Source organism: Lissotriton helveticus, chromosome 3_1 (genome assembly GCF_964261635.1).
Source record: "Lissotriton helveticus chromosome 3_1, aLisHel1.1, whole genome shotgun sequence".
Classification (NCBI taxonomy): domain Eukaryota; kingdom Metazoa; phylum Chordata; class Amphibia; order Caudata; family Salamandridae; genus Lissotriton; species Lissotriton helveticus.
In genome coordinates this window covers 1967584482-1967599174 of record NC_136061.1, presented here as the reverse complement: position 1 = coordinate 1967599174, position 14693 = coordinate 1967584482, and the positions used below count along the sequence as shown (strand labels likewise).

General features: G+C 47.5%; 1 protein-coding gene across 2 annotated transcripts in view; it reads left to right on the top strand.

Annotated features, from left to right (window-relative positions):
* Nucleotides 1-12917, top strand: part of RASL12 (RAS like family 12) — a 206628-nt gene extending 193711 nt beyond the window's left edge. For both annotated transcript variants that reach the window (XM_078683085.1, XM_078683084.1), the window contains 2 exons: nt 4767-4957; nt 10393-12917. In XM_078683085.1, the coding sequence (XP_078539211.1) occupies nt 4767-4957; nt 10393-10771 (570 nt within the window). In that variant the 3' untranslated portion in view covers nt 10772-12917. The remainder of the gene's footprint in view (nt 1-4766; nt 4958-10392) is intronic.
* Nucleotides 12918-14693: the final 1776 nt, after the last annotated feature.

Genomic DNA, 14693 nt, shown 5'->3' with positions numbered 1-14693 from the left:
AAACTGGAGTAGGAATAGTTAATAATACTATTCCTAAGTTCAGTGCGCGCCCTACAGCAAGTCGTTGTAACAACTTGCGATGTACTGGTTCGCGTTTTTACAACGCGGTCGTTGTAACAACTGCGTTGTCATGGCATGCGATGTATTTGCATGCGATGTGAAGATACATATTCGTGGTGGGGAGCCTGTTAGGAAACCTCTGAGGCATGACTTCCTGCGTCATCTCTTTCTTATTACGGGTCATACAAAAGCGGTTACATTATTTTATCGTTTTTTATTTTTTTAAAGGGGAGTGAGCGGCTCTCAAAGCTGTCCAGTTACACTGGGAGGCGGACCTAGGGACCTCTCTCTGATTCCTCTTGGAGGCAGATACTGGAATCTAGTTCTAAAGTATCCAGAAATGCACACTTCAAACGTATTCAGCTCTTATAACTACATCTGGCTTATTTGACTCTTTCCGGCATACACATCTATGTTTCCAGCCACAACCTCGTAGTGTCCCCAGTGTGCCGTTGAGGACGCAGATGTTTTCGAACATGGTCAGGTCTTGCCTGATCTTATTTTCCTATTGGGCAACAGTCCACCAAGTGGTTTGTGCGGGCCACGGATAGAGAATTTCCTCTAAGTCCTACATTATGCTTGCTCGGTTCCATGGACTCTCGGCGGCTGGGAAGGCTACTGATCGTTTCTTGGATTTGGCCTTGCTTCTTGCCCGCAGGCAGCTGGCCCTGAGTTGGAAATCAGTTTAGGTTCCTGATGTCTACCGCTGGTGGTTAGGGTTGATGAAGTTGGCAGACTGCGAAAGGGCGGCGATTCATGGGGAGGTGGCTCGGGGGTTCGGAAAGTACAGATATTACCTGCATAGGATACCATTTTGTTAGCTTGTCCGCGTATGGAAGGAGGGGGCCAGGTACTTGTAGATGGTTCCTGCACTGACGGATCCATGCTGGCCTCAGATGCTGGAACTCTAAGTCCGGCCCGACTGATACTCCTTAGTGACTTGCAACTCTCTCTGCTTCATTGATATCTACCTGTTCCCTCCTGTTGTATATGGCAGATCTTGGGATATGTGTATGGGTGTATGTCACGAGGCAGAGGTCTTGCTTGCCTGAATGAATGAATGAATGAAGGGAGATTTATACCGCGCAACTTAGCCCAAGGGCATCAAGGCGCCAAACAGGTCGTCCAGTCTGTGATTCTCCTAGTGCACTACTACGGGTATGCCTCAACAAAAAAACACGTTTTTAATGCTTTACGTAAAAGCACAAGGGAGGGTTGCCCTGTTTCTATAGTTTGTGTATTCTCAACATATGGGCTATCTTACCTTTTTTATGGTGGCCCCTTTCTTCTGCTGGGTATGTTGATACTGTTATTGCTACTCACTCTATCTTCACTATGTTATCTGACTGCTGCTGCCTTGTCTCGAAATTAAGCCTACTGACATGTATGTTCTTCTACGCACTGGTTTGTTGCAATGTGTTGCAAAAACTCAATAAAAATATTGTCGGGGGAGGAGCTACGCAAGCAACCAAGATGGCCGCATAAGCTCCCGGCTCCGTCGACCTCCGTCGCTGGCGGACTTATCCTGAACTTCATCCTGACCTCCCGCCAGACTCCCGTGTGTCTGAATCGTTGCTGAGCCCAGGGGGGCAATCCCGGAGTTTTTATCGCCTTTATTGACGAAGTTACACCGTCTTTCATTTTTGGGCCGCCTCCAGTGTGTAAGCCGGGGCCTCGAGTACTGACCCAGCCGGGTTTCAGTTGAACAACATCGGCCGCGGGTGCCCGGCAGAGTCCGGTCTCATCGGAGTGGAACATATTCTCTATCCTGGTGGTGGTCCTTGGTCCCTGCGAATACTGGACGAACAGCGACGAGACGTGGTTGCCGCGGTGGGTGGGGGGCCAGGTCCCGGGACCCTGCTGCGGCCCTCGGGGTCCGCGGGTGGGGCCCCCGCTCTCGGCAGTGGTGTAAAGGTTGCCAAGCCTGTGAGTCGCCAGTCGCTTCCGTCCACTCCGCGCCTGATGGTTTCCCCGGAGTAGCCGGCCTCCGGGGCTGAAGATCTGCTTTGCTAACGCCCAAGCGGAGATGGATCGGCCGATGTGTGGACCGACCCTGGGGACCGTAATGGCCGCCATCGGGGCTCTTCGCCTGCAAATGGAGGCTGCTCTCCACAATTTGACTGCTCGCCTCGAGACTGTTTGTTTGAGACCGGACTCCAGCCTTGTGTTAGACCTGCGACATACGCTTACCCCCGCGAAGATTGATCTACCTCGAGAGGAGAACCCCGAATATGATCTGAAACTGGTGCCGATTGTGCCAGCTCGATTACAGCGGTACTTTGCTGGAGCCCCTGAACACCTGGCAAGATCGGCAAAGTCATCGCCCGCACAGGACTCACTTCTTCCTTCTCTTCTGGAGACCTCCACTAATATTTTCTGGATTGACTCTCGTGTATCTGATAGACTTCGAGACTTAACCTTTTTGACTCTTTCTGGCTATATTGATCTCCTTTCTCAACGACACTTTGACTCTTTTGCTACTATATTGGTTCTACTGGATGGGGTTTGTGCAATGGATCGTAAGGGCCAGGGCTGAATTTGACTTGAATTCGGTACGATGACTTTCTTTTGGCTCAGCTGGGTTGTATCTGTGGGAGTGAGGACCAGATGGACTTCTTATTGTCTGGCTTTGGTGTGCCTGCTATGATCAAAAGGGATTTGCTGTCTCTGTGGTGCCGGGGGCTGGGCGGGACGGTCTTTTCTCTGTCTGTGGCTCCCCTATTGGTTTACTTATTAATCTGTTGTAACTTGCTTAGTACCGCGGTAGGGGATGTTTGCTTTTGGCGGGGGGAGGGGAGTCCGGGAGCCCGTATCGTCTTGTAATACATCTCCTCCTCCACCTTTTCCCTTCCTTGGGGTGTAGTTTAGGGGGCGACAGGCACGCTGCTAGTGGGGTTAGGTCGTAGCCATCCGCAGGGGTGCAGGGTGGGGGGTTGAGGTTTTTTTTTTTTTTTTTTTTTTCCCTTATTTTGTTCTATGACCTTTCTATTTCCCTTTTCCCTTCTTCGCAAGAGATGTGGCATCTTCTCCTGATCTTTTTGTCTCTCATATCCGGGTGTCGAATGTCCAGTCTGCATATCCTGTATCCCTGGTGGGCGGGTTCTGATAAGGTTTGCTTATGATTATCTGTATCGTATTGTTTTGCCTAAGCTCTAAGCTGGTATTGATATTTCTCAGATGCCTATAATTGTACTGTATTTACTCAATTTATTCGCCCGTTCACCGCTGTAATATGTACCACCAAATGACACCCGATATGTAAATTTTTACTCTTGTGTTATAATCAATAAAAATATATAAAAAATATATATATATTGTCCAAAAAAAGTGATGCATCCTCATGTGAAAGTATAAGGCAATGCCTACACAGGTGGCAATGTTGAATGATGAGTGATGAGCATGGAGATGAGAGTGTAAAGTGATGCGTGCATACATAAGATTTTGAGGCAATGCATGCACAGTCAGCAGTGTTAAAGGATGAATCGTAAGCATTGAGATGAGAGTGTAAAATGATGCATGCCTGGATAAGATTTTGAGGCAATGCATGCACAGTCAGCAGTGTTAAAGGATGAATCGTAAGCATTGAGATGAGAGTGTAAAATGATGCATGCCTGAATAAGATTTTGAGGCAATACATGCACAGTCAGCAGTGTTAAAGGATGAATCGTAAGCATTGAGATGAGAGTGTAAAATGATGCATGCCTGGATAAGATTTTGAGGCAATGCATGCACAGTCAGCAGTGTTAAAGGATGAATCGTAAGCATTGAGATGAGAGTGTAAAGTGACGCATGCCTGAATAAGATTTTGAGGCAATACATGCACAGTCAGCAGTGATAAAGGATGAATCGTAAGCATTGAGATGAGAGTGTAAAATGATGCATGCATATGTGACAGTGAAGAGATGAATGTAATGGTGGGAGCGTGAAGCCATGCTTGCAAAGGTGAGCATGTGAAGCGATGCATGAGCAGATGATAGTGTTAAGTGATGAAAGGCAGCAAGGAAAAGACAATGCAAAATGACATTGTGAGCGATGCAACCATAGACGAGATTGCGAAGGGATCCGCACACTGGCGCTATAGGTCTGAGGATGAGGATTAGGCACGTACAGGTGAGAGAATGAAGTGATGCCAGGTGGCATTGTTATGAGATGAATGCTCTGGCAATTAGAGTGTAAAATGGGGCATACAGTTGAAAGAGTGAAGGGATGCATGTAGAGGTGAGAGTGTTAGGTGATGAATTGCAAACCAAAGGTGTTGGTGCAAAAGGATGTAAGCGGAGTTCAGAGTGTGAGGTGATGTATGCATAGGGGAGAAAGTGTGGGGATGTATGTAAAGGTAAACATGTGAAGGCATGCATGTACCGTGAAGAGATGCATGTGAAGAGATGCATGCTCAGGTGAGAGTGTGAACATGAATATGCACAGGTGGCAGTGTTAAGTGATGAATGATAAACCTTGAGGTGAGAGGGTTAAATAAAGAATGCAAATGCAAGATTGAAAGTTAGGTGATGCATGCACCAGTGAGTGTGGGATCTGATGAATGCGTAGGTGTGATTGACAGGCAATGCATATTCCGGTGAGTGTTGCAACTGATGATTGCACAGGTGCGAGTGTGAGGCGATGCATCCACAGGCGACAGTGCTGCTTGATAAATGCCCACTCTGTAAGAGAGAGTGTGAAGTGACGCTCTGCTCCTGCCTTTCCAGGATGGACCTGTCACCTGTGAGCGCTACCTGTACTGGGCCCATGCCTTCATGGTTATCTACAGCATCGACAACAAGAGAAGCTTCGAGGGCTGCCAGCTATACCTCGACGTCCTTTCCCGCCACATGAAGGAGAGTCGCCACGACTACCCCGTCCTGCTTCTAGGGAATAAATTGGATATTGAACGATACAGGTAAATCCTCCTCTCCGACCCTTCACTCTCTTCACCACCGACAGCCAGCACACCTCGAAAACACTGTCACCTAACTCACTCACTTCTCCTCGGTCCCCTACGTCTCCTTTGTCAAATACATATCCCTTCACTTCAACCTCTTACCACTCCACTCCTATTCAAGTAGCTTTTCTTTCTGTCACTGCCCAATGCTCTATCTCTTGTCTCTTCTCTTTTAACTCTTTCCCTCTCATTGCCTCTCTAAATCCTACAGTCGCATATGTTCCCCATTTTACTCCAGTAACGCTACACAGTGGCGGCCAGCACAGATATGGGGTGGTGAGGCAGGGGGCAAGGGGCTAAGGGGGTATAATTGTAACAAAAAGAAAAAATCACTTACCGCCTTGCCGTTTTGTCCCACGTTGTGTCTCCTCTGCTGAACAGGAAGCAGCCAGGCTCTCCTGAGCCAATCACCACACCGTAATGCAGCGTTGTGATTGATTGATCTGAGCACCGTTGTTCGGCGCTCAGACAGTGACTAGAGGCCTAGGCATGTTCTCCACGCAGGCTGTAATGCAGCCTGCATGGAGAACATGCTAAAGTGCTCATGACTGTTTGGCCAGCGCGAGAGGGCCGGTCAGCGCATCATGCGCACTTTAGTGTGCCCACTACAGCAGAGCAGGCCCACCCCGCCCTCATGCTGCTGCAGCAGGCAAGAATAAATTGATAATAACATCACGTTATTATCATTTTATTTTTCCTTGAGGCAACGCTCCTCCACCCTAGCGGAGGAGCTGCTACTGATGCTACAACTTTTAGTGAGCGCGCGGGTGTCTTGTGCAGCACTCCTCTGCTGTGTGCTTCCCTTCCTGGCCCTTAAAGTCGACATATTGCTGCATTTTAGGGCCCGACCCTAAGAGTAAAAGCCCAACTCTGTGTAGCAGCATTTGCTTTTCTACTACCTACCACAGCTCTCTACAACCTACAATCACACTTTGCAGACTACAACATCCTCACTGTTCCATCTCCCCACACTCCAACTTTTTATGCATGGACCCTACAGCCACACCACAAATCCCTTATGACCGCCGAGATATACCATCCTTTCATTCCTGCCATCACTATTCCTCCCAAAAACCTCAAGCCCCTTCCGGTACCCCTTTATTGCTATAGACTTGGCCTCCCATAATAAAACCACACCATCCAGCTCCTAATGACCTGAGCCCTGACCTGAAACACCTGCTCCGAAGATCTTACATCTAACTATGTTGGGCGGCTTTCATGCCCATAACTGCAGTAAATATGGCCTTCCGGTTCTTCTCAAAACGCCGTCACGTAACCTACAGTGAACCCTCTTCATGAACCCTAGGGTGCCACCTGCAGTCACAGCTCCACCTTATCCCTATATCTCTGGTCTAGCCCCCCCCTCCCTATACTATTTAACCACAATCCTGAAACCCCATTCCCCACGCCTTACGTATCTCCTTCAGGTATCCCTGCACATAGTGCCAATATCGGCAACATTCATCCGTTCTCATACAGCAACATACATAAATAAATAAACCACACAACACCTTCTTAGTGGAGAATTTTGCTGCAGGTTTATTTGCATAACCAATATGCCAACATGCTGGTTTATCTTACGGGCGATCCCAGGGCAGGCCAGCCCCTATGCTGCCTGCCCGCCTGATGATCCAAATTGCACCGTGGCCGTCGCCAATCGGTGATTACCAATCATTGGGAGGGGCTACCCCTCCCATCAGTGGACCGCCAGTCCACTCCCTTGCTCACGCCCCCCAAAAGGTGGGCGGAGCGTTCCAGGCAGCCCCCGGTTGCTCAGACCCACAACCGCCCGTAGGACTAACGGGGCGCCGTAGTTCTTCCAGGGGACACGCTAAGACATCCCTGGGTATCCTTGGCTTAGCACCTTTGTTGTGCTGCTGCAGTATAGTCCCTTCTGACCTTGCAGACTCTGGATCGCCCTGTAACACCTCCTGCAACACAAAACAACAGTTAGATTTTCCCCGTACCCCTTAGCCGTCCGCAGGGTAAGTGGTAGGGCGGGAAACAGCATGACGGCAATGGCCGAGCCTGGCCACCATGCCTAGAGGGTGGCGGGGATCATACTCTCCCCGAAGATCTCTACGAGGCACTAGGCAGCGCGACGGCCAGCGGTCAAGAGACCGCCCAGTGGGCGGGGGAAGGATATGTACCCCTGTTCCCCCGCCCACTGCCAGAAGTGACGCAGCCAGCAGACCCCTTTGGTCACTCGCCCAGGGAGCCTGGGCAGACAACTTCTGTGCCTTCCTGTGGCACTAAGGCGGCCGCCCTGTTGGAGGGTCCCCTACGGGGCCCCCGGGCAGCCTTGTCATTATGCTCCACGCTGAAACCCCAATGCCCACTTTTACTTCTCCATGCACCATAAGCCCACACACTGCAACAGCACATTCCACCCATCCATGCTGTCACTTCAGGGAATCCCTCGTGTAGCACTTACTCAGACAGAGTGTGTATTTGTGTAGCAGTGCTCCTAGATGAGTGAAGAATGTTAAGATGTGCCTTAGTGCATTTCTTTTCTACTCTATCCACTGTCCTTTCCATGCAGGTTGTGCTCCTAGCCCCACAAATGAGCCCTCTGGGACGGCTTTACCAGGGACTCTGCCTTCATCCTCTCTTTTTCCGCTCTCTTAGTGTGTCTGGCTTTTGTCGCCATCGTCTCTGTAAGTATCACAAATCCTGCATCCCTTGTCTCTCTGCAGCCAAACAAATATGGAAGTTATAGAAGGAACCTTTTTGGGAGTACAAAGATAATGGTGCAGTACGTTGGGTTTTAGAAACTCACAGACCCACTCTTCTGATGCAAGCACTTGTGTGTTCGCATAATTCAACTGTAGGAAGTGTAGATTCTGAACTTCTTGTTTGAATCTGCCTTGTTGCAAGGAATGATTTCCGGTTGTCAGCCGTTTATGAACTCCACAAAGTCGGATTCAACTCTTAGCTACACAGGTAAGAAAATTCACAGGGGCTTCCTCTTAATCCTTTCCGTTCTGGGTCAGACAGATAAACAGGTTGTGAGTGTCCAATCGTAGAAATGGGTGGATGGGAAAAGCCTTGACAAAGTATCCGGCACATGTTCTTGAAGTGAATTATGGTTGGTACAGGGAATTGAGATCTCAAGTCAAGTCAAGATCTACTTTATTCAGCGCATTTGCCTAAAAGCACAAACATGTACAATGGACACATGATAAAATGTTAAAACTTTTTTTTAAAATAGTCATTTTAAAAGATTTATCTCAAAGGGACAATTACACTAACATTTGTTAGAAACTAATATACAATAAAATTGATCTTGGATGGATTGAGATCTCTCCTTACTTGCAGTAGGGTTGATGTTGGATCACCATAGACCGCTGATAATGCCTGCTACAAGGTTCTTGGCTACCTGCATACTAGATACAAACTAGACTGTGTGCCCTAAGTAAATTCTAATGCGATAATCCTTTTGTGATATTGCACACATATTATATCCTCGGTCTGCTGGGTGCTGTGCAAAAATCTCTTTTGGAGAATATGTATTGTTCTTTTGAGTACCACATCAGAGTTTATTGATAGCTTAGTGATAATCTGTTATTGGCTACACGAGGGTCTGTTGGAGGCTTTCTTGCAGGCTATTTGAAGGTCAGCTGGAGGTCAGAGAGTCTTTTGGGGGCTCTATGGTACATTAATTGGTAGGTGAGGGTCTGCTGAGAGTGTATTGGGAGCCACATAAGGGTCTGTTTGGAACTATGTGAGGGTTCTTCTGGGGTTACACGACAAACGTCTATTGGAATCTATACAGGGCTCTTCTTTAAAGCAATGTAAGGGTCAATAGGAGAGCTATATGAAGATTTATTGGGCGCTATGTGAGGTTCTCTTAGTAGCTGTGTGAAGATCTTTATGAAACGATGGGAGGGTCTGTAGAGAGCTATACAATGTTTTGGGGGAGCTAAAAAAGGAAACTTTTAGAAGTAAGCAGGGATTTGTTGAGACCCGCAAGAGTGTTCATATGGAGTTATGTGAAGATCTGTTAAGAGTTATGTGTGTATTTTCTAGCTGTCATGTGGGGGTCAGTAGGGATCTATGTCATGATCTATTAGGAGCTTTGTGAGTTCCTTTTGTTTTGGTCAGTGGGAGTCTTCTGGAACATATGTGAGTCTGATGAAAACTATCCCATAATTTCATGGGGGTAATGTGAGAGTCTACAGGGAGCAATGCTAGGGTCAACTGAGAGCCTTATGGAATTATGTTGGGAGCAATGTGGCGATCTGTTAGAAGCTATGTGAGTACCTATTAGGAGCTATGTGGCGGTGTGCTGGAGCATATGTGAACGAAGAGAGCAATGCAAGGGTTTTAAGAGAGCAATGGGCCTGATTCACAAAGGTAAACTTAGATCAAACATCTAAGTTTACAACTTTGGGAATTCACAAAGGGCTTTTACGAGTACTATCTTTATGTCCACACTTGGTGCCGAAGTGTGGGTCTGTTAGGAGCTAGGTGAGTGCCTATTAGGCGGTATGTAGCAGTGTGCTGGAGCATATGTGAATTAACAGCACTACAAGAGTTTTAAGGGAGCCATATGAGGGTCTGTTGGAAGATATTTGAAGGTCAGTCTGATAGTCAACTGCGACCTATGTGAATGATTACTCAGAGCTACATAAGGATATGATGTAAGCTAGGTTCACGAGGGTCTGTTGGGGTTTATTAAAAGTTATTTTGTGGGTTATATGAGGGTATTTTGGAATCTGTCTCAGGGTCTGCAGATGTATAGGGAGCTATGTGAGGGTCTACTAGGAATGAATTAAGCAAATGTATGGTAGGAATTTTGCAAAGATCTGCTGAAAGCTGTGCAAGGGTTGATTTGGAGATAAGTGATAGTCTGCAGGGAGTTATGCGGGGTCTATTGAATGCCTTGCAAGGGTCTTTTGGGAGCGGTGCATGTGTTTGCTGAGAGATATGCAAGAGTTTGTCAAGAGACATGAGAGGTCATTAGCATTATATATTAGCCCAGCTATGTAAAATATCTGATGATAGTTTGTATACTCCCAAATGAAGTGAAATTTAGCTGTAGAAAATGTTTTTTACTTACAAGTTTGTGATGGGGTGGAGAATGCCCCGCCTAACACGGCATAGGGAGACTTGAGTACAAGCAAATTTGGAGATTTATTAATAGGCCATGGCCCTTTAAGCGCCACAGGTCTGTGTAGATTATGCATTCCCTTGTCAGGTTTGCCTAACATGCGGCTGATCTTGCCAGAGTTCCTTTCTTTTGGAAACTATTCATATATCCTATTGGCTAGTCTGCCCTTAGGGGCCTACATGGGTGCACAGGTGAGTGTATTTTCTGATTCTCTGTGAAAGACACAATGGTTGCTCTAAATGCCACATGAAGTGACACTCTCCTTTTCTGTTTTCCTTAGACAGGTCAGCAAAACGGAGGGATCGTCACTAGCGACCAGCTATGGTTGCCTCTTCCATGAGGTGTCAGCCTGCCAGGACTTTGAGGCAGTGCAGATGGTCTTCCATGAGGCGGTGCGCCAAGTGAGGCGTGAGGCAGAGCGACATCTGCCTGTCCGGCCCTTGTACATCACGGAGGAGAAGGCCCCCATCAACCTCTCAGCTGCCACTCCACTGCCTGCCAAGCACAGCCTAGCCACACTTGCCCCCCTGTCAGCTGCCAACTACCGCGAGATCCCATCTGTGGCACAAGCCAAGCTAGTCACAGTGAAGTCATCCAGGGCTCAGAGCAAGCGCAAAGCCCCCACGCTCACACTGCTGAAGGGCTTCAAGATATTTTAGCATCTCATGGACTCAGAGTAGTGTATTGGGAGCCCTTCGACCACCAGTGATGGATAGACTCGTTGAAGTGTTGTTAGAGCTTGAATTTTGAGAGGACGGTGAAAGCCACTCTCATGTTTTCAAGATTCACCGACATACAGTTGAGAAGTGACTCCCATGGGATGTAAATCCCCATCGCCGTCTCCTAAACTCTGGTGCTTCTAAGCATTGTGGAAAGTGATGCCAAACCAAAGTAGGTTGAACACATCTTTCTGGGGCCAACTTAGCATTTTCAACTCTCACCGATATGAGTGGATAATGTGCCTCTTCCAGATGTGATCTCCACCAACCAAGCACACGTTTCTTTGAAACAATATGGGAAGTGTATGCTAGTTATTGGTTACTTTCAGTGCCATCTTGCAATATGTAAACCTCTCCAACATGGCGGGAGTGGAACGATTCTCATAGAAAGTGCACGCGCTACCTCCGAGAATTATATTGATCAAAGTATTGTGGCAAATCGAGGAGACTGTAGGTGGTACCGTGGTAGCAATATTCTTTCTGAAGGCTTTCTCTTGTTGTTATCAAACCCGGCTAAGATGGCGGGATGGCAATGGTTCTCTTTGGATGTGTGCCCAGGCCTCTCCCAGCTGGAGATTTCAGAAATCCCTGATATCGACTTCCTCAACGTGCACTGGGCCTGAAGGGAAACCGGCGTGGACATACCCTATCTGGAAATCTGGGGTCTGCTGCCCACAGCGACCTCCGGGCCTCTGACTGCGCCGCACTTGCTTTAAACTCCCTCCTGTTAGGGTTCACGTGGCCAACAACTTGAACATTATCCGATTTTCTCTGTAAGGATGAGCATCCTGGAAAAACACATGTTGGAATGTCTTGGAAGGAGATGACAGGCCGGCGTCTGGCGGTGAGATGGACGCCTCGTCTCACTAATGCCTGTCTGCATGGATTGAAAACAGGAATCAGCATCCATCTTTGCTATCTGGGCAGATTCCTCGGTAATTGTAACAATAAGTTGCATTTTTGAAATATTTGCAGTCTCAGAGGTGGTGCACAATTATTTCCTTTTGATGCAGGTGTGCAGCCTCTGCTGGGGCTTCATGACAGTTCTGCAGAGCTTGCCTGGCCTACATGGAAGCCTGGACACTGCCTGACCGGTCCCTGCCTCCCAAACGCTGATAGATCTAACACATTCACTCTTGTGCCAAGCCTCGTATAACAAGTTACTGACTCCGCCCCATCACTAGCGGCCTAGTGGAAACAGCAGGAAGTTGGGAGGGCACAGTGGGAACATAAATAGTGGGAAACACACTGGAACTCGACGTTTGTTTCTGTGCTAAACTGGGAGAAAGATGTAAAGAGATTTTTTGCAAGGTCACACTTGGCATCAGTAGGGCTGCCAGGACATGCTCTTCGGGCAATGCATTTGCAAAGTCTTCAGGGTTCTGCCTGTCCAGGCTAACTACTGCACCTGGGCTCTCTGACTCCAGCTCTAACCTCCTGCTCACTCCTATTCACTTACTGGCATTCCTAAAGTTTTGACTTTCCTCAGTGCTGCCTTATTTCCCCTATTGCTCCCCCCCACGCACCACCACTAGGGATCCCACATCCTGAAATTCGTTGCAGAGGACAATTTGGTGCAAATTTGGACACTCATAGTGACGTATGCACAATATGATTGAAATATGTGGGGCGAGATTAAAAACACACAGGGTAGAGGAGATGGAATGATAACATTTTACCAGCTAGCGGGGACTGGGTTGAGGGCAGGTGGCTGTCCTACCTTGACAGCAGAGGTGGTGTACAGAACCATCACAGGTGGTGCACAGAACCATCACAGGTGGTGCACAGACCCATCACAGGTGGTGCACAGACCCATCACAGGTGGTGCACAGACCCATCACAGGTGGTGGTGCACAGACCCATCACGTATCACCAGTCGCAGGTGGCACAACTCATTTTGGGTTTCATGTGGACACTTTATGTATTCTCACACTCCGGCTGAAAACACAAACTGTGTCTTTTTCAAAGGTGTGGTCAAATTTCTCTTACTTCCAAATTTCCACTTTGAAAAGGAGATTCCTAACACATTTCTTGATCTGGTACGTAAATGTATTTAAAAATATTGAAATAAACTTGGTAAACCTGTTGACACAGAGACACAGTTTTTAATAAATTCTCTTGCCTGTGGTTAATAATTGTCACTATAAGCTGTGGTGATCAGATACCGAAAGACAAAATATCTAATTTGAAATATTCTAAAGTCGCAAAATTGAAAATGAATTGCGAAAGGGGACAGAAAGTTCGGTTAAGACTAGTGAGAGTTTCACCAAGAAACATAAAAATGAGGGAACATCATCAGAAGTCGGAAAACAGAGACATGAGCATACAGGTAGGTGTGTAGTGCCATGAAGGGCACGTGTAGGCACAAAGAGACCCCCACCAGCAGGCAGAGCAGAAAAAGGGGTGCGATGTCACAAAGGTGCTATTACCATGAGCCTGAGTCCAAGAGTCTTGCAATGTTAAGGTTCTGCAATATTCTATTTCAGGAATGAATGCGGATATTCTGGCCATCATTTATGAAAAGTGATGCATCGCTGCATGAAAACAGCGATGCGTCACTTTTCACTGCGCCCTCCTTGCGACACCAATGATGCGTCATATTTACAGTATGCCGCATCATGGCGCAAGGAGTTACAGATAATCAGTATTTCTGACGTATCTGTATGGCGCAAAAGTGACGCATTGCTGGAGTGTGTCACAAAAGTGACGCAACTCCAGCAATGTGTCCTTTCACATGAGACAAGCCCCATGTGAAAGGGTCTGCATCAGTTTTACGCCTGCTGTGAGGCAGGTCTAAGAAAGTGACGCATTTGTGTCCTAGAAGTGGCGCAGTGAAATCTTATAGATTTCAAAGCGTCACTTCTATGACCCTTTCTTGTGTCAGAACGCCCCCCCCCTGCATACATTATACCTGGCGTAGGTATAATGTAGCGCAGGGGTTTACAAAGTGACGCATCTACCTAGATGCGTCACTTTGTAAATATGGTGCATAAATGAGGCCCTTAGAGTCCCTTAGAGTTTAGGGGAGCAAAAGTCATGTCCTGCCAAGCCTGCTGTTCTCCCCCCCTTAATTTAAAGGATTGACCGATTATGGATCCTGAATCATAAGTTGCGACTTATTTGCCACAGTGCTGTGGCCTTTGATGCGGTGCTATTTAGGGCAGGATTCCTGATGCAGATTTCCCCCACTTGAGTCCACTAGGCAAATCATGGTAAACGAGCCAGGGGAAATCAACAATGGCCCCCAGAACCTTTTTTGTTTCTCAGAGTCAAACCCATCCTATGGGGTTGGTTTGTGAGAAACAAAAAAGAATGGGGCATATTCTCAAGGATTTATCGCAGAGTTAACGTCACTTTATCGCAGCCAAAGTGGCGTTAAATTTATCGCCCTATTCACAAGCTGGTGCTAACAGCCCATATCACCAGTTTACCTGCGATAGCCGCCGCAAAAAACATTGCTGCAGATGACCCACGCAACTATCGCTAATGAGATGCAGAGTAGGCGTTCCCGTGCAAAAAGCCGCAACAACACCACTCCGCAACATTCTCAATGACCAGCTAGATCGGCGATGAGACCTCAAAACAGGCGATAAGGCGCGTTAGCAGCAGGAAATTAACACCTGCTCTGAACTGGTTTAAAGTTGGACGGCAGCCTGCACCAGAAAAGGGAGCCCAGCCCAGAGTCACACCTGAAGGGCAACAGATGCCATGGAGCCACTGAACATGCAGCTGGGAGCCCCAACAGGGCCACAACATGCATGTGTCCTCACAAAAATGAGCATCACACATCCACCTTTGAATTATCAAACAAAACATTTTATTAAAAAAGACTAAAAACAACAATTTTCAATACTCATGGCGG